Source organism: Oncorhynchus mykiss, chromosome 1 (genome assembly GCF_057628025.1).
Source record: "Oncorhynchus mykiss isolate SJ-2025 chromosome 1, ASM5762802v1, whole genome shotgun sequence".
Classification (NCBI taxonomy): Eukaryota; Metazoa; Chordata; class Actinopteri; order Salmoniformes; family Salmonidae; genus Oncorhynchus; species Oncorhynchus mykiss.
The window spans coordinates 87,503,374-87,530,505 of NC_143022.1; the positions used below are offsets into that span (position 1 = coordinate 87,503,374).

General features: G+C 43.4%; 1 protein-coding gene across 1 annotated transcript in view; it reads right to left on the reverse strand.

The window, feature by feature from the left end:
* LOC110532813 (semaphorin-4G) overlaps nucleotides 1–19,939 on the reverse strand; it is a 41,565-nt gene extending 21,626 nt beyond the window's left edge. Inside the window, exons 1-9 of the mRNA XM_036989962.2 lie at nucleotides 19,587–19,939; nucleotides 17,776–18,278; nucleotides 5,997–6,145; nucleotides 4,378–4,440; nucleotides 3,783–3,881; nucleotides 3,460–3,553; nucleotides 3,114–3,227; nucleotides 2,682–2,836; nucleotides 1,476–1,651 (exon numbers count right to left, since the gene is read on the reverse strand). Of these exons, the coding sequence (XP_036845857.2) occupies nucleotides 1,476–1,651; nucleotides 2,682–2,836; nucleotides 3,114–3,227; nucleotides 3,460–3,553; nucleotides 3,783–3,881; nucleotides 4,378–4,440; nucleotides 5,997–6,145; nucleotides 17,776–17,905 (980 nt within the window). The 5' untranslated portion in view covers nucleotides 17,906–18,278; nucleotides 19,587–19,939. The remainder of the gene's footprint in view (nucleotides 1–1,475; nucleotides 1,652–2,681; nucleotides 2,837–3,113; nucleotides 3,228–3,459; nucleotides 3,554–3,782; nucleotides 3,882–4,377; nucleotides 4,441–5,996; nucleotides 6,146–17,775; nucleotides 18,279–19,586) is intronic.
* Nucleotides 19,940–27,132: the final 7,193 nt, after the last annotated feature.

Sequence of the window (27,132 nt, forward strand, 5' to 3'; positions counted from 1 at the left end):
GCCGCGACCGGGAGGTCCGTGGGGCGATGCGCAATTGGCCTAGCGTCGTCCCTACCGGGTTAGGCCAGGATGGATATCCTTGTCTCACCAGCGACTCCTGTGGCGGGCCGGGCGCATTGCACGCTAACCAAGGTCGCCAGGTGCACAGTGTTTCCTCCGACACATTGGTGCGGCTGGCTTCCGGGTTGGATGCGTGCTGTGTTAAGAAGCAGTGCAGCTTGGTTGGGTTGTGTTTCGGAGGACGCATGGCTTTCGACCTTCATCTCTCCCGAGCCCGTAAGGGAGTTGTAGCGATGAGACAAGATAGTAATTACTAACAATTGGATACCACGAAATTGGGGAGAAAAAGGGGTAAAATAATAAAAAATAAATAAAAACAACAAAGAAATGTCTTCTGGAACATGTGAACTTTCATGTGCCTTAATAACAAACTTTTATGCCATCTGCAAATATGAATAAAAAAAGACAGGAACCTTCCCGCTAGACATGAATGGCTGAGATAATGAGTGGGAGGGACATGCTGAGAGATGACTTTGGATTGGTCTGCCATTTAGCACGCTTCTGTCTGTAACATGAGCTGCTCAGTATGTGAAGGTAATCCTTTCTAGCGTTGCTTTTTTGAAAGATATCACGAATAACTGCAAAAACACCTGTCTCCAGATTATATCTTCAAACTAAGGGCAACCATGGCATCCGTGACAGAGAGGGAGAAGCGTCTATCCATGTATACGGGTAAGAGAGTCTAGCAAGATATTAAACGTTTCTAATTTGGTCAGAAAGTCATTTTCATTGCAATGCAAGTTAAAGCGTACTGTTATTTAGCTCACGTTAGCTGTCTGGTTTGCTAGCTAACGTTACGTGTATGATCTGTCAAGTAATATATTTTAAAAACATTTTTTAATCCATTTTAGTATAAGGCTGTAACGTAACAAAATGTGGAAAAAGTCTGTGGATCTGAATACTTTGCACTGTAACTACAGATCTGGGCAGATTCTCCCTCCCTCTCTGTCTTGATCTCTCTCCAGCCCCCACTTCCTCCCTTTTCCTGATACCCCTCTCTTCCCTTGCAGATTGTTTCTCCTTCTATCTCTCTCCATCAATCTCTGCATTTGTCACACCTTTCCCTTGGACCCAGCTAACACATCCTATCTCTTCTCTCTCGCATCTCTCGCCCCTTCTGTCGGTTTCTACCACTATTTTTCCCTTCAGATATTTTATTGAGCAGACACTTTTATCCAAAGGGTCTTACAGTCATCCATTTTTCATATGGATGGCCCCAGCAGGAATCAAACTCAAAATCCTTGGTGTTGCAAGTGCCATGAGCCACACACACACACACACACACACACAAACACTAGATTCATTAAAATACTCCTCTCCTCTCCTCTCCTCTCCTCTCCTCTCCTCTCCTCTCCTCTCCTCTCCTCTCCTCTCCTCTCCTCTCCTCTCCTCGCTAATGTTCTACTATTACTCACCACTCGGGACTGAAGACACCGTAGAAGAGTGTGTCGTGAGGTGTGTGTCCCGGCAGCGTGTAAATACTCCTCAACACGTTGAAGTGTAAGTTGTATTCTGGCAGCGAACACACCAGTGTGGCCTTTAGGAATGATGTCCACCTCTTCTGGAGGGTCAACAGACCTCCTCTATCTCCCTATGAGAGAGGGGGAAGAGGGGAGGACGATGGGAGGGGAGTTGGACAACAAACTGAGTCTGGAAAACATGCCTTTCTTGGGCACAATTTAAAGGAGGTCAAGGGAGATGATCATGTCTCCAAGGTTGTTTCATTTCTTAAACTGCAGCTCTGTGAAGACGTGAGACGAGAGCATTGCTATGGGAATGTGCCATTGCCACACCATTGCCCTGTGACAGCTCATTAGCAACCCTGTTGAGAGTGGTGATAGACACTAGTCACTGAGGAGCACACACACACACACACACGCACACACACACACACACGCAAAGCACCTCATTAGAATCAGATATGCTATCAGACCCTTTGATACTTGTCCTCAACAGATATCTCACTTTTTGTTCTGTTTTAAAAGTTCTCCCTGCTTCAGTAAGTCAGTTCCCACTGCCCACAGCCTCTCACCCCCATAGAGCCTCACCCCTCTCTTCCTTCACCTCTCTCTTTCCCTCCTCACCCCTCTCTTCCTTCACCTCTCTCTCCCTCCTCACCCCTCTCTTCCTTCACCTCTCTCTCCCTCCTCACCCCTCTCTTCCTTCACCTCTCTCTCCCTCCTCACCCCTCTCTCCCTCCTCACCCTCTCTCCCTCCTCACTCCTCTCTCTTTCCTCACCCCTCTCTCCCTCCTCACCCCTCTCTCCCTCCTCACCCCTCTCTCTCTCCTCACCCCTCTCTCCCTCCTCACCCCTTTATCCCTCCTCACACCTCTCTCCCTCCTCACCCCTCTCTCCCTCTCTTCAGCTCTCTCTCCCTTCACCTGTCTCCCTCCCTCCTCACCCATCTCTCCCTCCTCACCCATCTCTCTCCCTTCAGCTCTCTCTCCCTCCTCACCCCCCTCTCTCCCTCACCCCTCTCTCCCTCCTCACCCCTCTCTCTCTCCCTCACCCCTCACCCCTCTCTCCCTCCTCACCCCTCTCTCTCTCCCTCACCCCTCTCTCCCTCACCACTCTCCCCTTTCTCCTACACATCTCTCTCTCTTCTCTCCCTCTCCTCACCTTACAGACTCGTCCAACACGTGCCACTCTAATGTGGCTGTAGTATGGGGTCTGCTCCTGGCTCTTCTCGGTAAAGAAGTAGTAGATTTTATCGTCATCTCCGGTAGTACTGCCCTCACTCTCCCTCACCAGGGCACTGCCCACAAAGTCAGCCTCTGAGGAAACAGAAACACACTGAGAGTCAGGAATTATCCATTCTAAAACATTGCTTTTCCCGGAAATAGAACATATCCATTTGTAATAAGAGACAGAACAGAAGGCGCTGCTATAGTCAAGGCAGGGTGACTTGAAGACCAGGTGACTCGAAGACCAGGTGACTTGAGCATGAAAATGAACATTGGTTCTTTGGCCAGTATGGTCCTTCCAATCAGAGGGAAGAGGCTATGGGTATAGGTTCTTTGAGAGGAGCCGTTCTAGCCCCGGGGAACTCACCATGAAACCAGCGAGTGGGTGCCTCCTCTGTCCTCACCATAGGATAGGGGTCGTTACGTCGGATGTCCGGAGAGCACTGGAACTCATACTGAGACGCCGTGTACATCTGCTGGTCTGGAACAATACAGGAACAGCAATGGTTATTGGTAAGTTTACATTGCAGAATAAGTATGACACATTAGCATTGAGCATCAACTTAAATTGTGAATAATATGCCCCCTCTTTTTTTGTTGTTGTACTTTTTTGCATCTACACCAGAAACATTGGTCCCATGTTTGGTGACAGAACATTTCCATAAAGGATATACAGTAGTCGTGTATACAGGGTCTAAGAATGGTTGTTTTACCCACGATGAGGCCAGTGTAGCCTGTTGCAGGTCCATACGGACACTTCTCTCTACCCTCCTCAAACTCAGACGACACTTTAAAACTCTCCTCATCCTACACAGGAGAACAGGAGGTTACGGAGGCTAGTAACACAGTGGTTGAGCATAATATGGTTCATATTGTGTCAATTACTGTGGAAAGAGGGAGACAGTCGACCCACACAATACCATGAAGGAGTTAGTTAGCTAGAACATGAAATTGCCTTTAAAAAATATGTACATATTTTATGCATGTTCATTCTATGAGTGTGTGTAGGTTGTGTACTGTACTGCAGGTTACTTACTATGTACGCACAAAGAGGTTTGAAGGCGTGAGTCCCACACATGTAGAGATGAGTGGAATTAAATCTCTGGAGAAACCTGATGTGGTTATAACACTCTGTCTGTTGAGAGAGAGATAATATATCAACAAGAGGGAGAGTGAGGGAGAGAGAGATCGAGGGAGAGAGGCAGAGAGAGGGAGAGCTAGAGAGAGTGAGTGAGAAAGCAAGAGAGAAGGGGAGAGAGATAGAGGGGGAGAGATAGAGAGGCAGTGAGAGCGAGAGAGAGGGAGAGAGAGAGATGGAGAGAGAGGGGGAAGATAGAGGGAGAGATGGATAGAGAGAGAGAGGGAGAGATAGAGACTGAGGGAGAGATGGAGAGAGGGTGGGAGAGAGAAAGAGAGAGAGAGAATAAGGTTGTTTAGAGAGAGAGTTAAACTGTTTATGATGAATGAGACATGAGATAGAAATCCCACACATATTGAGATGAGTAGATTTAAACGTCCCTAGGAGAGAGGATGAGAGAAAGATGGAGGGAGAGAGGGAGGGAGACAGAAAGAGAGAGTAAACCTCGAGGTGATTACCTCACAGAGAAAAAGAAAGAGAGAGAAAGACATACCTTATCGTCTTTCCCTTTGCTCAGACACTGCTGCTTCTGCTCCTCAGAGGCTTCCCATTCAATCTGATACAATATATATATAAAGAGAGAGAGAGACAGAGAGAGATGGATGGAGACAGACAGACAGACAGACAGACAGACAGACAGACAGACAGACAGACAGACAAATGAACAGACAGAGAGGGAGAGGGAGAGGGAGAGGGAGAGGGAGAGATGGAGACAGATACAGAGATGAAGACAGAGAACGACACAGAGAGAGAGAGGCAGACAGAGGGAGAGACAAAGATAGAAAGAAAGAGAGAAAGAGAGAGAGACCAGAACATTAACAAGGGTTCTTGGCTAACTAGATTTCCAACATTTTTATGGCAGGGTGTCACGTGAAACAGGGTGTTGAGTTTCTGTCCTAGTGTGGCTAGATACAGTGACAGATCTTCATTATCATGTTCCATAAAGCACAATTAGACAGTAGGCTAATGCTCCTGGAGAAACAGTCACTGCGTCCCAATCTCCTATCTCTTGAGGTGTACACTCGTTCACTACAAGAAGGAGTTCGACCACATTTTTCATATCAGTCATATCTTTCAAATCATTGAAGAGAAGTGAGCCAAGTTATCATTACTCAGTACTGGTAACCCATGTTTATAGACAAGTTATCATTACTCAGTACTGGTAGCCCTTATATATAACCAAGTTATCATTACCCAGTACTGGTAGCCCTTGTATATAACCAAGTTATCATTACCCAGTACTGGTAGCCCTTGTATATAACCAAGTTATCATTACCCAGTACTGGTAGCCCTTGTATATAAACAAGTTATCATTACCCAGTACTGGTAGCCCTTGTATATAACCAAGTTATCATTACCCAGTACTGGTAGCCCTTGTATATAAACAAGTTATCATTACCCAGTACTGGTAGCCCTTGTATATAACCAAGTTATCATTACCCAGTACTGGTAGCCCTTGTATATAACCAAGTTATCATTACCCAGTACTGGTAGCCCTTGTATATAAACAAGTTATCATTACCCAGTACTGGTAGCCCTTGTATATAACCAAGTTATCATTACCCAGTACTGGTAGCCCTTGTATATAACCAAGTTATCATTACCCAGTACTGGTAGCCCTTGTATATAACCAAGTTATTGTTACTCATTTCACTGTTACATCTGTTGTTTATGAAGCATGTGCCAAATCAAATTAGATTTGAATTTATTTGAAGAATTATCCTCCGCTCCTGACTGCATGTGCTGCGGCTCCAGTGAAGGAGCCTAGGCAAACATTTGACTCGTTTGCTACAACACCTTGCCTGTTTCAGCAAGGAGCAACATAGTCTCATCACATTGTAAAGAGTCCATGTCACCGCGGAAATGAACTCGACAGTCAGCTGTAAGATCCACCAAAAATATAAAGGTCATGACGGTTATTTCATTTTCATGACGGTCTTCATCCATACTGGTAGGTTAAACGATGATCCGGTAATCGTGCCAGCCCTAGATGGTACAAGGTGGGTTTGTTAACCTAGCAATAGAGGTGTTCAGTGTAAAAGACCTGGGAGGGGTAGGATCCTAAATGATCTACTGTCAGCTCCCTGATATCACACTCTCTCTCTCTCTTACAGTACGAGCTGTGCTGTCTGAGATGTCTGTGGCGTTGAGAGCGAACACGGCCCCTCGGGCCCCCACGTAGAGAAGACCCATGTCCTCCTCTAGTAGCAGAGTACTGTAGTTCACTACTGAGGACTGGAAACGCCTGCAGCCCAACAGACCTGGGGGGAGATAGAGGGATGAGAGAAGGGGAGAAGAGAGGGAGGGTGTGAGAGAGAGAGAGAAGGTGAGAGGAGAGGGAGAGAGAAGGAGAGAGACAGAATGGGAGAGGGAGAGAAGATGAGAGAATGGGAGAATGGGAGAGAGGGAGAGAGGGAGAGAGAGTGTGTGAAGGTGTGAGAGAGTGTGTGTGTGTGAAGGTGTGAGAGAGTGTGTGTGTGTGAAGGTGTCAGAGAGTGTGTGTGTGTGAAGATGTGAGAGAGTGTGTGTGAAGGTGTGAGAGTGTGTGTGTGTGTGAAGGTGTGAGAGAGAGAGCGATTGAAGGTGAGAGAGTGTGAGAGAGAGAAGAGGAGAGGAAAGGGAGATAGAAGGGGTGAGGAGAGGAAGGGAGAGTGTGTGTGAAGGTGTGTGAGAGAGAGACAGAGAGAGAGAGAGATGGAGGAAAGAACAATTTATTAAAGTTACCTCTAACATGTACACCCTGACCCCATTGACACTGCTACTCTCGCTCTCTCTCTCTGTGTGTGTGTGAACCTGACTCAGCAGCCTAGTATCTGCTCTAATTAGTTCTCCAGTTGAGAGGCTGTGAGATAGTAATGACCAAACACAGAGGGGGGCACTAGTGTGTATGTGAACTTGACACTACATGTACTTACAGCCTAGTGCTGGCCTCTATTGCTAACCTAGTGTAAAGCTAAACTGCAGAAAGCCAGCTGTACAAGACGAGTGCAACAATGACTCAACCATCACAGGTACAGTACAACAGACACACCCACATACAGAAGGAGTGTCCTAGGGCAACAGCAATGTAATTAGCCTTTTGGATTTGTTATAACACTTTTTTGGGTTACTACATGATTCCATACATGTTATTTCCTAGTTTTGATGTCTCCGGTATTATTCTACAATGTGGAAAACAGTCAAAATAAAGAAAAATCCTGAAATGAGTAGGTGTTCTAATATCTTTGACTGGTAGAGTACATCCATAAGTTCAAAGCCTGTTTCATAGAGAATGTAACAATCTGGACTATACAGCTCTGGAAGAAATGAAGAAACCACTGCAAAATGATCCGTTTCTCTGGTTTGACTATTTATAGGTATGTGTTTGGGTAAAATGAACATTTCTGTTTTATTCTATAAACTACTGACAACGTTTCTCCCAAATTCAAAATAAAAATATTATAATTTAGAGCATTTATTTGCAGAAAATGCAACTGGTCAAAATAATAAAAAAGATGCATTGTCAGACCTCGAATAATGCGAAGAAAATAAGTTCATATTCATTTTTAAACGAGGTCAGAAATCAATATTTGGTGGAATAACCCTGATTTTCAATCACAGCTTTCATGTGTCTTGGCCTGTTCTCCACCAGTCTTTCACATTGATGTTGGGTGACTTTATGCCCCTCCTGGCGCAAAAATTCAAGGCTTGTGACCAGGCTTGTGACCATCCATCTTCCTCTTGATCACATTCCAGAGGTTTTCAATGGGGTTCAGGTCTGGAGATTGGGCTGGCCATGACAGGGTCTTGATCTGGTGAGATGAGTCATCTCGCAGTGTTTGTCATTACACCCTGATGAAGACAGCTTGTCTGTGGAAACGTTGGACATAAATATTATTGCATCTGAGCTCCCTGAGTGTACAGCTCTCCTTTATTGTTTTAAGTGTTCTACTCCGCTAGCCAGCACCTTGCCTAAATAGGTGTTTCGTTCTCCTCTAGGTCCTCCATCCACACCTTGATTGACCTGGCTGTGTGGCATGGAGCATTGTCCTGCTGGAAAAACCAATCCTCAGAGTTGGGGAACATTGTCTTCCAGGACAACCTTGTACGTGGCTTGATTCATGCGTACTTCACAAAGACAAATCTGTATGATTCCTGCCTTACTGAAGCACCCCCAGATCATCACTGATCCTCCACCAAATTTCTCAGTGAGTGCAAGACCTGGAGAGGCCTACAAGCCACAGTGTCTCGCACAACACTTTTGTTATTTTGACCAGTTGTCATTTTCTGCAAATAAATGCTCTAAATGACACATTTTTTATTTGGAATTTGGGAGAAATGTTGTCAGGAGTTTATAGAATAAAACCGAAATTGTAATTTTACCCAAACACATACTTCTAGTAAAACCAGAGAAACGGAGACTTTGCAGTGGTCTAAATGTTTTCCAGAGCTGTATGCAGTAACTTACTTCGAAGAGATGATGGTGATCAAGTCTAAATAGGGTTTGGTGTTTGGTGTGTGGTAGTCTAAATTCAGTGTACTTGTCTTCAAATGCCATTTCCCCAAAGTTAGACTTTTGCCAACTCATTTTCTTCAATTTATGTGCGGTGATCCTTAGATTCTCCAAACTTGCCCAGAGGGAATTGTTGAAATGTTCTACATTTTTTATTCTAAATAACATTTCCTTTGAGAAATGTGCCCAAAATGTACTTTACGTACATGTCTTTAGTATTTTAGAGATAGAAAGATGAAAAAAATATTTTGACATTTGTAGGAGGATAAATACCCATTGAACAAAGGACAGGCTGCCAGAAATCATTTCCATTCAAGCTGGCCAGTGTGGCAGCCATCTCGGCGCCAAGGCTATGTATAATACAATGAGATGAAAATCCTTCCTGTTATACTTCTAATTCAACCTCAATACTCAGTCAACTCCACAGAAGATTATGTGGGTGCCTCAGACATTCATCTGGATTGTGATCAGTGTACACTACAATACATTCTCATGTCAGTCTATCTGTGTCTCTAATACAGGAGTCAACGTTCTCCGTCAATCTCTGTGACCATCCCTAGAGTATTTACATTACTGTATTGATACAATGTTTAGGGCCGGAACTGTGATCAAAGTCATCATGTTGTATTAGGGAACCCTTTTTGTTTCCTCAGTAGAAACCTTTTTGGTTCCAGGTAGAACTCTTTTTAGTTCCAGTTAGAATCCTATGTGGAAAGGGTTCTAGATGAAACCCAAAGGGCTCTACCTGGAACTAATAGGGGCTATTCGAAGGGGTCTCCTATGGGGACAGCCGAAGAACCCTTTTATAGGTTCTAGATAGCACTTTTTTCTGAGGGTGTAGGCTACAGCAGTGACTAGGGTCTGGGAATCATGATGGACTGTCTTGGTAACTTTGAAAAGGGGAGAAAAAAAATCAGTGAAGGTCCTCTTTCAGACAGACAACTCTCCCAACAAATCACCAGTGTGACTATGTGGAGATGAAAATGCAGGCAGGAATTGTGCTCATGAAAAACTCTTACCATAGCCTGTAGGCAGACATGACAGAAGGTCATGATTCTAAACCAAAGTTAGCAGGCAAGACCTTTGCAGTGGTTTTAGTGAAGGCAGTTGAAGCAAACTAGTCACTTGTGAAATGGACTCATTAAAAATAACCTCAGTGATCTCCATCTAGCTAGCTACTGTTTTGTGTCCGGGGGATGTTTACGCTAGGGCAGCCAGTGGATAAGGCAGTGCCCTCTCCTTTATGCCAAACGGACGTCTAAGTACAGACGTGTATGTTAGAATATTGGTACATTGTGGGAGTCAAGCCATCTGTCTGAAGGGACTATACACAGCCTGCCCCGGCCCCCACTCCCATAAAACAAAGTCACATTGAAACAGAACAAGATCTGGGGACGTATGTATCAAGTGTCTCAGAGAAGTGCTGATACCAGGCTGTGATACCAGGCTGTGATACCAGGCTATGATACTAGGCTGTGATACCAGGCTGTGATACCAGGCTGTGATACCAGGCTGTGATACCAGGCTGTGATAGCAGGCTGTGATACCAGGCTGTGTCAGACAAAGGCCCTAACAAATGTAAAAGCCAGCCACCTAAGACATAGACTGTTCTCTGCTACGGCACGGCAAGCGCTACCGATGCACCAAGTCTGGAACCAACAGGACCCTGAACAGCTTCTACCCCCAAGCCATAAGACTGCTAAATAGATAGTTAAATCGTTAACCAGTAGCTACCCAGACGATCTGCATTGAACATTTTTGGAATAGCTCTTTAGACTCTTCACATTCGCTGCTGCTACTGTTTATTATCTATCCTTGTTGTCTAGTCACTTTATCCCTACCTATATGTAGATATCTACCTCAATTACCTATCGACTCGATACTGGTACCCCTTGTATATAGCCAAGTAATCGTTCCTCATTGTGTATTTATTCCTCATGTTATTATTTTTCTATTCTTTCAATTTCTTTCTCTCTGCATTGTTGGTAAGAGCCCGTAGGTAAGCATTTCACTGATGGTTTACACCTATTGTTCACAATTTGGATTTGATTTGATCTAGGATTAGTTTTGCCTTTTACAACATGGACAGGAGGATCTGATCCAAGATCAATATTCCTATTCCTAGACGCTTTACAAATACGAATCTTGATTCCTGGAGAGAAGAATCGTGGACAAGAAATGTCTGATTCCTCCACCTCTGTGAAGGTACTAGTAGCTAGTAGCTTCTTAGTTGTTGTTAAAACTTCTTATGGATCGGTGTCCCGTCCACGGGACAGTTGTTGCTCAATATGCATAATGTGACTAAAACGATGTTTTAAACAACAACAACAAAATATGTGGTATTCACAAATTCACATATAAGTGTCTTATATGGGCAGAAAGCTTACATTCTTGTTAATGTAACTGCACTGTCCAATTTACAGTAGCTATTACAGCGAAAATATACCATGCTCATGTTTGAGGATAGTGCACAACCACAAAACACTTTTATCACCACGACAGGTTTGAGACATTCACATCTGAAGGTAAATACTTTACTTACATTCTGAAATCTTGCTCTGATTTGTCATCCTAAGGGTCCCAGAGATAAAATGTAGTGCAGTTTTGTTTGATAAAACCATTTTCATATCCTTAAAAGGTCCATATAGTATGCATGATCAATTTTGTATTTCCACTCGTTCATCTTGCAAAGAAAGAAATCTGTGAAAATCGTCCAGGTTAGGGAGGGTTTGGCCAGCGGGGATATCCTTGTCTCATCGCTCACTAGCGACTCCTGTGGCGGGCCGGGCGCAGTGCACGCTGACACGGTTGCCAGGTGTACGGTGTTCCCTCCGACACATTGGTGCGGCTGGCTTCCGGGTTGGATGTGCATTGTGTCAAGAAGCAGTGCGGCTTGGTTGGGTTGTGTTTCGGAGGATGCGTGGCTCTCGACCTTTGCCTCTCCCGAGTCTGTACGGGAGTTGCAGTGATGAGACAAGACTGTAACTACTACCAATTGGATACTACGAAATTGGGGAGAAAAAAGGGGTGAATTTTTTTGTTTTCATATATAAAAAAATTACATTTGTATGTATTCCTCAGACACTCTAAAAAGTAGCCAGCCTTTGCTATATCATTCTGCATTCATTATATCCACTGGAAAGTCAATTTTAGCCAGGAAGGCATGACATCATTGTGCGCCGATGACACGGGCAGTGTTCACTTGATTGACTGTATCTTTATCCATGCTCATAGAATTCCTCCCACCTTATTCACCATTCCTTAACCCAATTGAGAAGTTACTTTCAGCATGGAGGTGGAAGGTGTACGATCGTCAGCCACACACACAGATGACCGTGCTGGCTGCAATGGATGCAGCATGTGAGGACATCACAGTAGACGCCTGCAGAGGATGGATAAGGCATTCCAAAATATTATTTCCATGTTGCATTGGAAGGGAAAATATCCGGTGTGATGTGGATGAGAATATGTGGGCCGACAGACAGGAACGTCTGGATGTGTAGAGACAGCACAACAGTGCTGCGGGCAAAGTTGTGCCTTAGGGGTGGTTTCCTGTGTTTCTTTCTAATTTTGTTTTTTCTCCTTTGTGCCCCTTGGGTTGTCCAGTCTCTTTCAATCAATAACCCACATACAGTAATATGTAAATAGTACTGTTGAAATTGATATATGCCATAGAAGTGCAGCCTTGTGCATTTTCAATACAGTAACTGTCATCCAAACTGTAGCCTAAGTTTACATCAGGTAATACTGTCAAAGTACACAGTTCCATTGACAACATGCCTAAACATGTTGACGACCTTGTTCGTGAACAATGACTCAATGACTCATTGACTCATTCTGATGAAACTGACATGATCATTGGCATGAATATTTACTTTTGAGATATGTACTAAGGATTTTTAGTGACTGACTAGCTTTAGAAACATGTCTATTGTATATTGCAGTTTGTACAAATTGTTCTGAGAAATGCACTTATTATTTTGCACGTTAGGGATGATGTGAAAAATGCACCAAAGCGACTGTGAAAAACTATAATCAGACACAAAGGACAGCGGCCATATTACATTCCTTCTGGGTGATTGTATAACCAGCCTTTTCTATTCTCTCCCCTGGAATCATGTGAGATGTCCTCTGCAAGCACAACTGTGAAAGACAAGGCCATTCACACACACTGATGCATGTGCATCCACGCACAACCCACACTCACACACCCACACACAGTATACACAATGTGCCTGTCATTGGGAGCAGAGACAATGAGTGTGTTGCAGAGACAATGAGTGTGTTGCAGAGACAATGAGTGTGTTGCAGAGACAATGAGTGTGTTGCAGAGACAATGAGTGTGTTGCAGAGACAATGAGTGTGTTGCAGAGACAATGTGTGTGTTGCAGAGACAATGAGTGTGTTGCAGAGACAAAGCCTGTAATCCCAGCATTGTATCTCACTACGACACACCCAACACACAAATAGGCGAACACATGAACGCAAACACACCTAAGAGGAACGACAACATCACCCTTCCTTTCTCCCTCACACATACAATCTAAGCGTGGTAGAGGGAGAGAGAGGATCCAGAGGTCACTGGGGGGTCAGGGGATACTAACGGTCAGGATTCAACTCCGCCTCAGGCTGTGGTTTAATCCCATTAGGGTTGACCTAAAAGTCTGACAGTACATGGTGAGAATTATTCATTGACCTTAGTTTGACCAGCTACGGCTAAACTTGACTGGGAATACACATACTGGATTCTCACATACCGTCTCTGCTATTCAACTCATTAATGAGCGATTCTGTTTGTCACCTTTAATTACAGTGTGTTTGTGTTTATGAGAGAGGGAGAGATCCTGTGTACTTTATTTACTGAGTAAATATTTTGAAGGGGCCTCAGCTGATCAGGTCAGAAATTCAAAACACAGTTTTCAGAAACAGTTGAAGTCAGAAGTTTACATACACCTTAGCCAAATACATTTAAACTCAGTTTTTCACAATTCCTGACATTTAATCCTAGTAAAAATGCCCTGTCTTAGGTCAGTTAGGATCACTACTTTATTTTAAGAATGTGAAATGATTTATTTCAGCCTTTGTTTCTTTCATCACATTCCCAGTTGGTTAGAAGTTTACATACCCTCAATTAGTATTTGGTAGCATTGCCTTTAAATTGTTTAACTTGGGTCAAACGTTTCGGGTAGCCTTCCACAAGCTTCCCACAATAAGTTGGATGAATTTTGGCCCATTCCTCCTGATAGAGCTGGTGTAACTGAGTCAGGTTTGTAGGCTTCCTTGCTCGCCCACGCTTTTTCAGTTCTGCCCACACATTTCTGATAGGATTGAAGTCAGGGCTTTGTGATGGCCACTCCAATAGCTTGACTTTGTTGTACTTAAGCCATTTTGCCACAACTTAGGAAGTATGCTTGGGATCTTTGTCCATTTGGAAAACCCATTTGCGACCAAGCTTTTACTTCCTGACTGATGTCTTGAGATGTTGCTTCAATATATCCACATAATTTCCTCACTCGTGATGCCATCTATTTTGTGAAGTGCACCAGTCCCTCCTGCAGCAAAGCACCCCCACAACATGATGCTGCCACCCCTGTGCTTCATGGTTAGGATGGTGTTCTTCGGCTTGCAAGCCTCCCCCTTTTTCCTCCAAACATAACAATGGTCATTACAGCCAAACAGTTATATTTTTGTTTCATCAGACCAGAGGACACTTCTCCAAAAAGTACGATCTTTGTCCCCATTGCAATTTGCAATTGCAAACCGTAGTCTGGCTTTTTTATGGCGGTTTTGGAGCAGTGGCTTCTTCCTTGCTGAGCGGCCTTTCAGGTTATGTCGATATAGGACTCGTTTTACTCTGGATATAGATGCTTTTGCACCTGTTTCCTCCAGCATCTTCACAAGGTCATTTGCTGTTGTTCTGGGATTGATTTGCATCTTTCGCACCAAAGTACGTTCATCTCTAGGAGACAGAACGGGTCTCCTTCCTGAGCGGTATGACGGCTGCATGGTCCCATGGTGTTTATGCTTGCGTACTATTGTTTGTACAGATGAACGTGGTACCTTCAGGCATTTGGAAATTGCTCCCAAGGATGAATGAGACTTGTGGAGGTCTACAATTTTTTTATGAGGTATTGGCTGATTTCTTTTGATTTTCCCATGATTTGAAGCAAACAGTCACTGAGTTTGAGGTTGGCTTTGAAATACATCCACATGTATACCTCCTATTGACTCAAATTATATCAATTAGCCTACCAGAAGCTTCTAAAGGCATTACATAATTTCCAGGAATTTTCTAAGCTGTTTAATGGCACAGTCAACTTAGTGTATGTAAACTTCTGACCCACTGGAATTGTGATACAGTGAATTTTAAGTGAAATTATCTGTCTGTAAACAATTGTTGGAAAAATTACTTGAGTCATGCACAAAGTAGATGTCCTAACCGACTTGCCAAAAGTCATTAAAAATAGTTTTGTGTCACAGTACAACATCTTCATTTTGGAGATCCAGGAATGTAACTAAAACTTCACACACGTTAATGTCTACTTGCCCCTCTCCACTCCTCTTTCTGTGTATCTTTCATGTGACATTTTACTCATTTATCAGTAGTGAGGGCATGTATTTTCTTACTGGCCACCCGTGGGGGTTGAACCCACAACACTGGCATTGCAAGCACCATGTTCTACCAACTGAGCCACACAGGATCTTTCAAACTACGTAATGTTTACAGTGGAAGTCACCATCTCCCAAAGCATCAATCAGACTCAGCGATAGGCTATGATGTAGATCCAGATAGTAAACAGCATAGTGGGTCAATTTCCGCTACAACTAAGAGGGTTGAAGCGCGAGGCTCAACTTCTCCCCCGTTTTGGTGCCCTGGCTTCCACGCTGTGAACAAAGTGAAGGGAACCCGTGCACATGTGCAGATACTGTGTGTGACTGTGTGAGAGCAAAGTCTTGCATCTCACTCATCTCAATATCTGCAGTGCTGCTCGTGGCAACATAATTTCGCTGTGTCTACCTTTCAGGTTAGGTGTGTATTTTAACCACCCTGTGGTGGGCTTGGAGTGTTGCCATGGTAACGTTTAGATGAAAGAGATTAGTCAAAGTGTGCAGATAAAAGCCACAGTGACGGCAGGACAAAAATACAGACTTAAGAAAGAGAAGGAGGAGAGAATAAAGACTTGAAGGAAGAAAGAGAGAGGGAGCCAAGTGTAATAGGGAGGAGGGATTGGTGCGGCAAGCAAGTAATGGAGGAAAAGGAGAGGAATGAGAAAAGACATGAGAAAGGACATGGAAAAGAACATGGAAAGAAGGAGGAGAGATAAATTGTTGATTTAGAATAAGTGAGATAAGAGAAGAGGAGTAGAGAAGGGAGGAGAAGAGGAGAGAAGGGAGGAGAAGAGGAGAGAAGGGAGGAGAAGAGGAGAGAAGGGGGGAGAAGAGGAGAACCATTGACCAAATAGGCTCTTCCAGATGTGATTGCATAAAACCACAGGCAGATTTGTATTCACTCTGGGACATTCCAAAGAGAGAGAGAGGCCCCCCCCCCACACACACACACACACACACACTCAGGTGTGAGAGTACACCTGTCCTTTTTCTCTGTCTCCCTCTCTCCTGCTCTGTTTTTAAGCTCAAACATTATGGCCTCCCAGAGTTAGTCGTTTGCACAGCAGATTATCGAGTCAGAGAGACAGAAAGAGAGAGAGAGAGAAATAGGGAGAGGGATGGGGAGGAGAGGGTTTCCAAAACAATACTTTTCTCCTGGCCTTGTCGTGTCTTTGGCTATGCCGGCTTAAGTGATATGACATGCTATTCCATAAAACCCTTTCTCTGTAATTAATATTACCTGATTACGCTAATCATGTAAATGTAATTAACTAGAAAGTTGGGGCACCACGAAAGAGTGTTTATAGAGCTGTTATCTTCCGACTAAACTCTTAAAGACCTAGTAGTCTTTTACATCAGTAGCAGTCAATATTTAATCGTCACTTTATTCAGTCTCATCTGAAAGTTGTAAATTCTTGGTTATCTTCACGAACCCTGGCTAACAAGTTGAATCAGCAATACAAAATTGGGTTTAATTAGTTATTTACTAAATACCCAAATAATCACACAGAATTACATTTACACAGAATGGGAGATACATTGATTACAAATGATGTCATAAAGGAAAACGTCCCTAGCGGACGGAAGAGATATGACAGCTGGTTACACAAAGAAAAGGGGGCTGGGTTTGAGTGAAAGAGCGGGAAGACTGAGTAACAAAGGAAGAAGCTGTGCTATTGTAAATACTTATGCATTCTAAATGACCACCCATTTGGAAAAGGAAATTGCAAGGAATATTTACTCTGAGCTGCGCTTCAATAGGTTGGTCGTGGATGGAAGGCCGGGTTGCCCAGCAGGGATCTCTTGTCCTCTGAAGAATGTCTCTGGTGGTAAACTGGATACATTGTAGTATCATTGTGTGTCTTAGATGGGATACGTCGTCCGTCCTTTCCTCGCTCAAATTTACAGCGGCTGCTTCTAACTCAACGGTTAGGAGGTATCACTTCTGGAGTGAATAAGAGTTCAAAGTTCATACCAAGTTGCCATACTTTTAAGCTCGTGCTATATTCTGGCTGGTATAGTTGAAATTCATCCTTTCTGCGTGTCGATCGTCACCTTCACATTGAACACGATGCTAATTTCGTTAGGTTATTATTTGAGCCCTTTTAACGTAGGACCGTCGTCCTCACGTCCTCGGAACAGAAAGTTGAATTTTCGTCAACTGGTTCATATAGTGGTGAAAGAAGGGCGTGTTTCATAGTTACAACCAATGTCTGTTCACTTGGGCGGGGTCTCTGAGTGAGCAGAGTTTCTCTATGACAAACCGTTCTCTCATTTAAGAAGCTAAAATTACATTTAATCTTTTCACAAATAGTTTCATATTTAAACATTTAAATTGCACAACAATTCCATGTGAATCTGATAACTAGAATGTGTCAACTTTCCAAGATACAGTTTATGTCATCCTGCCATTAGTGGTAATGTCTCAGACAGCAACTGATCTGAGATCATATTCATTAAGTGCCAACGCATATTTTCAACTGGTTGGATTACCGAAATATGGTTCCATTTCCCACCTTTCGATGTTACCAGACTCTCTATGTTACAAAGGCTTTACAAGAGTCAACTCTATAAAGTAGAGAGAGAGAAAAGGGGAAAGGTATTTATGGGGGTCATAAACCTCCCCCAACAGGCCAACGTCATGACACCCTCTACATATCTATTGTGTGTGTGTGTGTGTGTGTGTGTGTGTGTGTGTGTGTGTGTGTGTGTGTGTGTGTGTGTGTGTGTGTGTGTGTGTGTGTGTGTGTGTGTGTGTGTGTGTGTGTGTGTGTGTGTGTGTGCGCTTACCGCTGGTAGTCATAGTGATCCTGGGGGTGACATCCAGGTCTATGGGGGCTCTGAAGGGGTATCCTCCCGCTACACCACAGCTCAGGAGCAGGAGAAGGGAGGACAGGGCAAAACACACACACGCTGCCATCTACACACACACCCGCCAGGGGGAGAGAGTTGCCCTCCGACTACTACTCAGAGAGGAGGACACACACACACACACTGTGGAAAAACACACTCTCCTTCGCATCCGCTCATGCATCCATTCACATGAACACACACTAGTGAGCTGCCGTTCTCCTACTATTCAGAGCAAGAAACTCGCACACTTACTCTCCCGCTCAAGCAAAGAAACATTGTCACTTCGACACACATACACTGGAAGGCAGTCCTCTCTTCTCTCAGCAGACACACACACATATACACATATACAGCACACCGACGCAAACAAGCACTGGATTCTCTCTCCCTCTGGGCTGTTGGCTGAACCGGCTGGTTCATCTACTTGCTGCAGGTTCCATCTAGAGAGAAAACATGTCAGACTTTATCCAGTGTCATCTACACATGTCCAATCTACGTATTGCTGCCAGGAACTGTTGTCAAACTCCAAACTCCAAAGCAATCATTACTGAAACATCACAACCACATTAATCATTACGGTAACATCACAACCACATTAATCATTACGGTAACATCACAAGCACATTAATCATTACAGTAACATCACAACCACATTAATCATTACGGTAACATCACAAGCACATGAATCATTACGGTAACATCACAAGCACATTAATCATTATGGTAACATCACAACCACATTAATCATTACAGTAACATCACAAGCACATGAATCATTACGGTAACATCACAACCACAGTTAACACCACAACCACATGAATTATTACGGTAACATTACAACCACAGCAATCATTAACATCACAACCACATTAATTATTACGGTAACATTACAACCACAGCAATCATTAACATCAAAACCACAGCAATCATTACTGTATCATCAAAACCACAGCAATCATTACTGTATCATCAAAACCACAGCAATCATTACTGTAACATCATAACCACAGCAATCATTAACATCATAACCACAGCATCATTAACATCATAACCACAGCAATCATTATTATCATAACCACAGCAATCATTATCATCATAACCACAGCAATCATTATCATCATAACCACAGCAATCATTATCATCATAACCACAGCAAACATTATCATCATAACCACAGCAATAATTAATAAAATAACCACACCAATCATTATCATCATAACCACAGAAATCATTAACATCATAACCACAGAAATCATTATCATCATAACCACATAAATCATTTAGCATCATAACCACAGCAATCATTATCATCATAACCACAGCAATCATTACTGTAAGATCATAACCACAGCAATCATTATCATCATAACCACAGCAATCATTATCATCTTAACCACAGCAATCATTAACATCATAACCACAGCAATCATTAATAAAATAACCACAGCAATCATTAATAAAATAACCACAGCAATCATTAATAAAATAACCACAGCAATCATTGACATCATAACCACAGCAATCATTAATAAAATAACCACAGCAATCATTACTGTAACATCCTAACTGCACAAATAGCATGTGTATTAATCAACCAACTACTGTGTAATATGTATAATAAACCAAGTAAAGACTTTGAGATAAGATAGTGATGGAATGTAATGAAAATTCAAAAGTATGAAAATAATGTGAAAGTTAAGGCAGTAAGGGAAGATAAATCCCCAGAGAAAAGGAGAGAATAACATTACCTTTCGGTTGAAGAGATGGAGGAACGACATCTAGCTAGGAGGGTTACTACAGGCTGCAGACGAATGAGAGAGAGTCTGTTGTCCGTTGTGTGGAGAGAAAGAACTTAGAGAGAAGGGTAAAAAACATGTCGCTGGGAGAGAGAGAGAGAGGGAGAGATATAGATAGCGAGAGAGAGAGAGAGAGAGGGAGAGATATAGATAGAGAGAGAGGGATATATATATATATAGAGAGAGGGATATATATATATATATATATATATCTATATAGAGAGAGAGAGAGAGAGAAAGGGAGAGATATAGACAGAGAGAGAGGTGGATATATAGATAGAGGGCGAGAGATATAGATAGAGGGCGAGAGGGAGAGATATAGATAGAGGGAGAGAGGGAGAGATATAGATATAAAAAGAGAGGGAGAGATGTAGATATATATATAGAGAGGGAGAGATAAAGATAGAGGGAGAGAGAGAGATATATAGCTAGAGGGAGAGAGAGAGAGAGAGAGAGAGAGAGAGAGAGAGGGAGAGAGAGATATATAGATATATACAGTATATGGAGAGGGAGAGATATAGATATATATAGAGAGATTGAGAGATATAGATAGAGGGAGAGAGAGGGAGATATATAGAGAAGGAGAGATATAGATATATATAGAGAGAGGGAGAGATATAGATAGAGGGAGAGAGAGGGAGATATATAGAGAGAGGGAGAGATATAGATATACAGTGCCTTGCGAAAGTATTCGGCCCCCTTGAACTTTGCGACCTTTTGCCACATTTCAGGCTTCAAACATAAAGATATAAAACTGTATTTGTTTTGTGAAGAATCAACAACAAATGGGACACAATCATGAAGTGGAACGACATTTATTGGATATTTAAAACTTTTTTAACAAAGCAAAAACTGAAAACTGGGCGTGCAAAATTATTCAGCCCCTTTACTTTCAGTGCAGCAAACTCTCTCCAGAAGTTCAGTGAGGATCTCTGAATGATCCAATGTTGAACTAAATGACTAATGATGATAAATACAATCCACCTGTGTGTAATCAAGTCTCCGTATAAATGCACCTGCACTGTGATAGTCTCAGAGGTCCGTTAAAAGCGCAGAGAGCATCATGAAGAACAAGGAACACACCAGGCAGGTCCGAGATACTGTTGTGAAGAAGTTTAAAGCCGGATTTGGATACAAAAAGATTTCCCAAGCTTTAAACATCCCAAGGAGCACTGTGCAAGCGATAATATTGAAATGGAAGGAGTATCAGACCACTGCAAATCTACCAAGACCTGGCCGTCCCTCTAAACATTCAGCTCATACAAGGAGAAGACTGATCAGAGATGCAGCCAAGAGGCCCATGATCACTCTGGATGACCTGCAGAGATCTACAGCTGAGGTGGGAGACTCTGTCCATAGGACAACAATCAATCGTATATTGCACAAATCTGGCCTTTATGGAAGAGTGGCAAGAAGAAAGCCATTTCTTAAAGATATCCATAAAAAGTGTTGTTTAAAGTTTGCCACAACCACCTGGGAGACACACCAAACATGTGGAAGAAGGTGCTCTGGTCAGATGAAACCAAAATTGAACTTTTTGGCAACAATGCAAAACGTTATGTTTGGCGTAAAAGCAACACAGCTGAACACACCATCCCCACTGTCAAACATGGTGGTGGCAGCATCATGGTTTGGGCATGCTTTTCTTCAGCAGGGACAGGGAAGATGGTTAAAATTGATGGGAAGATGGATGGAGCCAAATACAGGACCATTCTGGAAGAAAACCTGATGTAGTCTGCAAAAGACCTGAGACTGGGACGGAGATTTGTCTTCCAACAAGACAATGATCCAAAACATAAAGCAAAATCTACAATGGAATAAACATATCCAGGTGTTAGAATGGCCAAGTCAAAGTCCAGACCTGAATCCAATCGAGAATCTGTGGAAAGAACTGAAAACTGCTGTTCACAAATGCTCTCCATCCAACCTCACTGAGCTCGAGCTGTTTTGCAAGGAGGAATGGGAAAAAATGTCAGTCTCTCGATGTGGCAAAAGGTCGCAAAGTTCAAGGGGGCCGAATACTTTCGCAAGGCACTGTATATATATATATATATATATATATATATATATATATATATAGAGAGAGAGAGGGAGAGATAGAGAGAGAGACAGAGATATAGATAGAGAGAGAGATGTAGATAGAGAGGGAGAGAGATATATATATAGATAGATAGAGAGAGGGAGAGAGATATAGATAGATATATCTGTTCACAAACTCAAACAAACCCCACAGAGCCCCAGGACAGCAACACAATTAGACCCAGTAGCACAATTAGACCCAACCAAATCATGAGAATACAAAAAGATAATTACTTGACACATTGGAAAGAATTAGCAAAAAACTGAGCAAACTAGAATGCTACTTGGCCCTAAACAGAGAGTACATGGTGGCAGAATACCTGACCACTGTGACTGACCCAAACTTAAGGAAAGCTTTGACTATGTACAGACTCAGTGAGCATAGCCTTGCTATTGAGAAAGGCCGCCGTAGGCAGACATGGCTCTCAAGAGAAGACAGGCTATGTATGTGCTCACTGCCCACAAAATGAGGTGGAAACTGAGCTGCACTTTCTAACCTCCTGCCCAATGAATGACCATATTAGAGAGACATATTTCCCTCAGATTACACAGATCCACAAAGAATTTGAAAACACATCCAATTTTGATAAACTCCCATATCTACTGGGTGAAATTCCACAGTGTGCCATCACAGCAGCAAGATTTGTGACCTGTTGCCACAAGAAAAGGGCAAACAGTGAAGAACAAACACCATTGTAAATACAACCCATATTTATGCTTATTTATTATCCCTTGTGTACTTAACCATTTGTACATTGTTACAACACCGTATATATGCATTATATATACATAATATGACATTTGTAATGTCTTTATTGAAATGTCTTTATTGTAATGTATTTTTTAATTGATTTAATTAACTTTTGTATGTTGTCTACCTCACTTGCTTTGGCAATGATAACACATGTTTCCCATGCCAATGATGCCCCTTGAATTGAATTTAATTGAATTGAGAGAGAGAGAGTAATATAATGATCCTGTTGCCCACTATAGTAGAAGGGGAGCTAGGTAACTGATCAATTTTATGAGAGAAGAGAGGAAAGACAGAAAAGGAGTTTGATGATTGCAGCATGACATAGTGTCTCTAGCTTCCCTTCCATTCCCTCTCTGTTGCAGCATGACAGTGTCTCTAGCTTCCCTTCCATTCCCTCTCTGTTGCAGCATGACAGTGTCTCTAGCTTCCCTTCAGTTTCCTCTCTGTTGCAGCATGATACAGTGCATGTCTCTAGCTTCCCTTCAGTTCTCTCTCTGCTGCAGCATGACATAGTGCATGTCTCTAGCTTCCCTTCAGTTTGCCCTCTGTTGCAGCATGACATAGTGTCTCTAGCTTCCCTTCAGTTCCCTCTCTGTTGCAGAATGACATAGTGCATGTCTCTAGCTTCCCTTCAGTTCTCTCTCTGTTGCAGCATGACATAGTGCATGTCTCTAGCTTCCCTTCAGTTTGCCCTCTGTTGCAGCATGACATAGTATCTCTAGCTTCCCTTCAGTTCCCCCTCTGTTGCAGCATGACATAGTGTCTCTAGCTTCCCTTCAGTTTGCCCTCTGTTGCAGCATGACATAGTGTCTCTAGCTTCCCTTCAGTTCCCCCTCTGTTGCAGCATGACATAGTGTCTCTAGCTTCCCTTCCGTTTCCCCCTCTGTTGCAGCATGACAGTGTCTCTAGCTTCCCTTCAGTTCCCTCTCTGTTGCAGCATGACATAGTGCATGTCTCTAGCTTCCCTTCAGTTTCCCCTCTGTTGCAGCATGACATAGTGCATGTCTCTAGCCTCCCTTCAGTTTCCTCTCTGTTGCAGCATGACATAGTGCATGTCTCTAGCTTCCCTTCAGTTTGCCCTCTGTTGTAGCATGACATAGTATCTCTAGCTTCCCTTCAGTTTCCTCTCTGTTGCAGCATGACATAGTATCTCTAGCCTCCCTTCAGTTTCCCCTCTGTTGCAGCATGACATAGTATCTCTAGCCTCCCTTCAGTTCCCTCTCTGTTGTAGCATGACATAGTATCTCTAGCCTCCCTTCAGTTTCCTCTCTGTTGCAGCATGACATAGTATCTCTAGCCTCCCTTCAGTTTCCTCTCTGTTGCATCATGACATAGTATCTCTAGCCTCCCTTCAGTTTCCTCTCTGTTGCAGCATGACATAGTATCTCTAGCCTCCCTTCAGTTTCCTCTCTGTTGCATCATGACATAGTATCTCTAGCCTCCCTTCAGTTTCCTCTCTGTTGCAGCATGACATAGTATCTCTAGCCTCCCTTCAGTTTCCTCTCTGTTGTAGCATGACATAGTATCTCTAGCCTCCCTTCAGTTTCCCCTCTGTTGCATCATGACATAGTATCTCTAGCCTCCCTTCAGTTTCCTCTCTGTTGCAGCATGACATAGTATCTCTAGCCTCCCTTCAGTTTCCTCTCTGTTGCATCATGACATAGTATCTCTAGCCTCCCTTCAGTTTCCCCTCTGTTGCAGCATGACATAGTATCTCTAGCCTCCCTTCAGTTTCCTCTCTGTTGCATCATGACATAGTATCTCTAGCCTCCCTTCAGTTTCCTCTCTGTTGCAGCATGACATAGTATCTCTAGCCTCCCTTCAGTTTCCTCTCTGTTGCATCATGACATAGTATCTCTAGCCTCCCTTCAGTTTCCTCTCTGTTGCAGCATGACATAGTATCTCTAGCCTCCCTTCAGTTTCCCCTCTGTTGCATCATGACATAGTATCTCTAGCCTCCCTTCAGTTTCCTCTCTGTTGCATCATGACATAGTATCTCTAGCCTCCCTTCAGTTTCCTCTCTGTTGCAGCATGACATAGTATCTCTAGCCTCCCTTCAGTTTCCTCTCTGTTGCAGCATGACATAGTATCTCTAGCCTCCCTTCAGTTTCCTCTCTGTTGCATCATGACATAGTATCTCTAGCCTCCCTTCAGTTTCCTCTCTGTTGCATCATGACATAGTATCTCTAGCCTCCCTTCAGTTTCCTCTCTGTTGTAGCATGACATAGTATCTCTAGCCTCCCTTCAGTTTCCCCTCTGTTGCATCATGACATGGTATCTCTAGCCTCCCTTCAGTTTCCTCTCTGTTGCAGCATGACATAGTATCTCTAGCCTCCCTTCAGTTTCCTCTCTGTTGCATCATGACATAGTATCTCTAGCCTCCCTTCAGTTTCCCCTCTGTTGCAGCATGACATAGTATCTCTAGCCTCCCTTCAGTTTCCTCTCTGTTGCAGCATGACATAGTATCTCTAGCCTCCCTTCAGTTTCCCCTCTGTTGCATCATGACATAGTATCTCTAGCCTCCCTTCAGTTTCCTCTCTGTTGCATCATGACATAGTATCTCTAGCCTCCCTTCAGTTTCCTCTCTGTTGCATCATGACATAGTATCTCTAGCCTCCCTTCAGTTTCCCCTCTGTTGCAGCATGACATAGTATCTCTAGCCTCCCTTCAGTTTCCCCTCTGTTGCAGCATGACATAGTATCTCCAACTTCCCCTCAGTTCCCTAAATATGTCTCTCTTACCATCACACACACTACTATAAACTCTCTCACAAACAGGTGCACGAAAATACACACATGAGCGTACACTCTTATAAATACCCTCAGTCTCTGCCTTAATGTTCTCTCTATCTTTTTGGTGGAAACATTCACACTCTCATTCCATTAAACACACACACACACACACACACACACACACACACACACACACACACACACACACACACACACACACACACACACACACGCCTGAAAGGGGCCTGTAGATTCTCACTGTAAACGCCTGTAGTGTCTCCGAAAACATCGCAATGCTCCCCAAAGTTGCCATGACAACATGTTGCGTTGCCATAGCTAGCTACCTCTGTACCTCTGGAACGCAGCGGCAGCACACAGGTGCAGAACATACAAATAGAATAACACAGATCAAATGAGCAGGATCACACAGGTGCAGTACGTAGAAGTGGGACAACATAGATCAGGTAGGCAGGAGCACACAGAATACAAATTGAACAGATACGTAGTTCCATTTAGAGAAAACTAAATGCTCTAGTTCTTAAATATTGCTCAAGGATTATAATTAAATACCACAGGGAGTGTCTGATTATGATCATTTCTCAAAAGTTTCCCGTCCGTCAGCTTATCAGAGATGAGCTCTCATCCTAACAGAGCTTGTCAGAAACGAGCTCTCATCCTAACAGAGCTGGTCAGAGACGAGCTCTCATCCTAACAGAGCTTGTCAGAAACGAGCTCTCATCCTATCAGAGCTTGCCAGAGAGGAGCTCTCATCCTAACAGAGCTGGTCAGAGATGAGCTCTCGTCCTATCAGAGCTTGTCAGAGATGATAATCTCTCATCCTATCAGAGCTTGTCAGAAACAAGCTTTCATCCTAACAGAGCTTGTCAGAAACGAGCTCTCATCCTAACAGAGCTTGCCAGAGATGAGCTCTCATCCGAACAGAGCTTGTCAGAGATGAGGAGCTCCCATCCTAACAGAGCTTGTCAGAGAGGAGGAGCTCCCATCCTAACAGAGCTTGTCAGAGATGAGGAGCTCTCATCCTAACAGAGCTTGTCAGAGATGAGGAGCTCTCATCCTAACAGAGCTTGTCAGAGATGAGGAGCTCCCATCCTAACAGAACTTGTCAGAGATGAGGAGCTCTCATCCTATCAGAGCTTGCCAGAGATGAGCTCTCATCCTAACAGAGCTTATCAGAGATGAGGAGCTCTCATCCTATCAGAGCTTGTCAGAGATGAGGAGCTCTCATCCTAAGAGTGTAAGGTCTGAGTCAATCACAAAGTGCTGCTGCATTCAGACGTCCTGCTAAAACCCTCTTAAAGACGTGACAGGGGAGGAGAAAAGCTCTTTATCAGTTTTTCACTGTAGAGGGAGCTGTCAGTGCCAGGATCATTAGACGGACAGACAAGGTAGTGTAAACAAGTGTCCACACAGCACACACTGTCTTAGTTTTGACTTTATAGATTACCCACACACACACTTGTCTTGCACGCGCATACAGCAGGATGATAATGTTAAGCTACCTGTAAACTGCTTCAAATACATTAGAAGGTGATACACCTCAGACAAAATCACTCGCAACCTCAGAGAGAGAGAGAGAGAGAGAGAGAGAGAGAGAGAGAGAGAAATCCACACTTTTCTATAGAAGAGAATGCCACCATCCCTTTTGCCCTCTCTCCAATTCAGTGGTTGTCAGAGTGGATCCTATGTCGTCACCAAGTCCTAATCTACAGGGTAATAGCAACTAGCGCTCAGTCCTAATCCAAGTTTCCGGGACACATCATCTAGGTCCTGACTCCGACCCACTGTGAGTTCCTTAGGGGCGGCAGGGTAGCCTAGTGGTTAGAGCGTTGGACTACTAACCGGAATGTTGCAAGTTCAACCCCCCGAGCTGACAAGGTACAAATCTGTCATTCTGCCCCTGAACAGGCAGTTA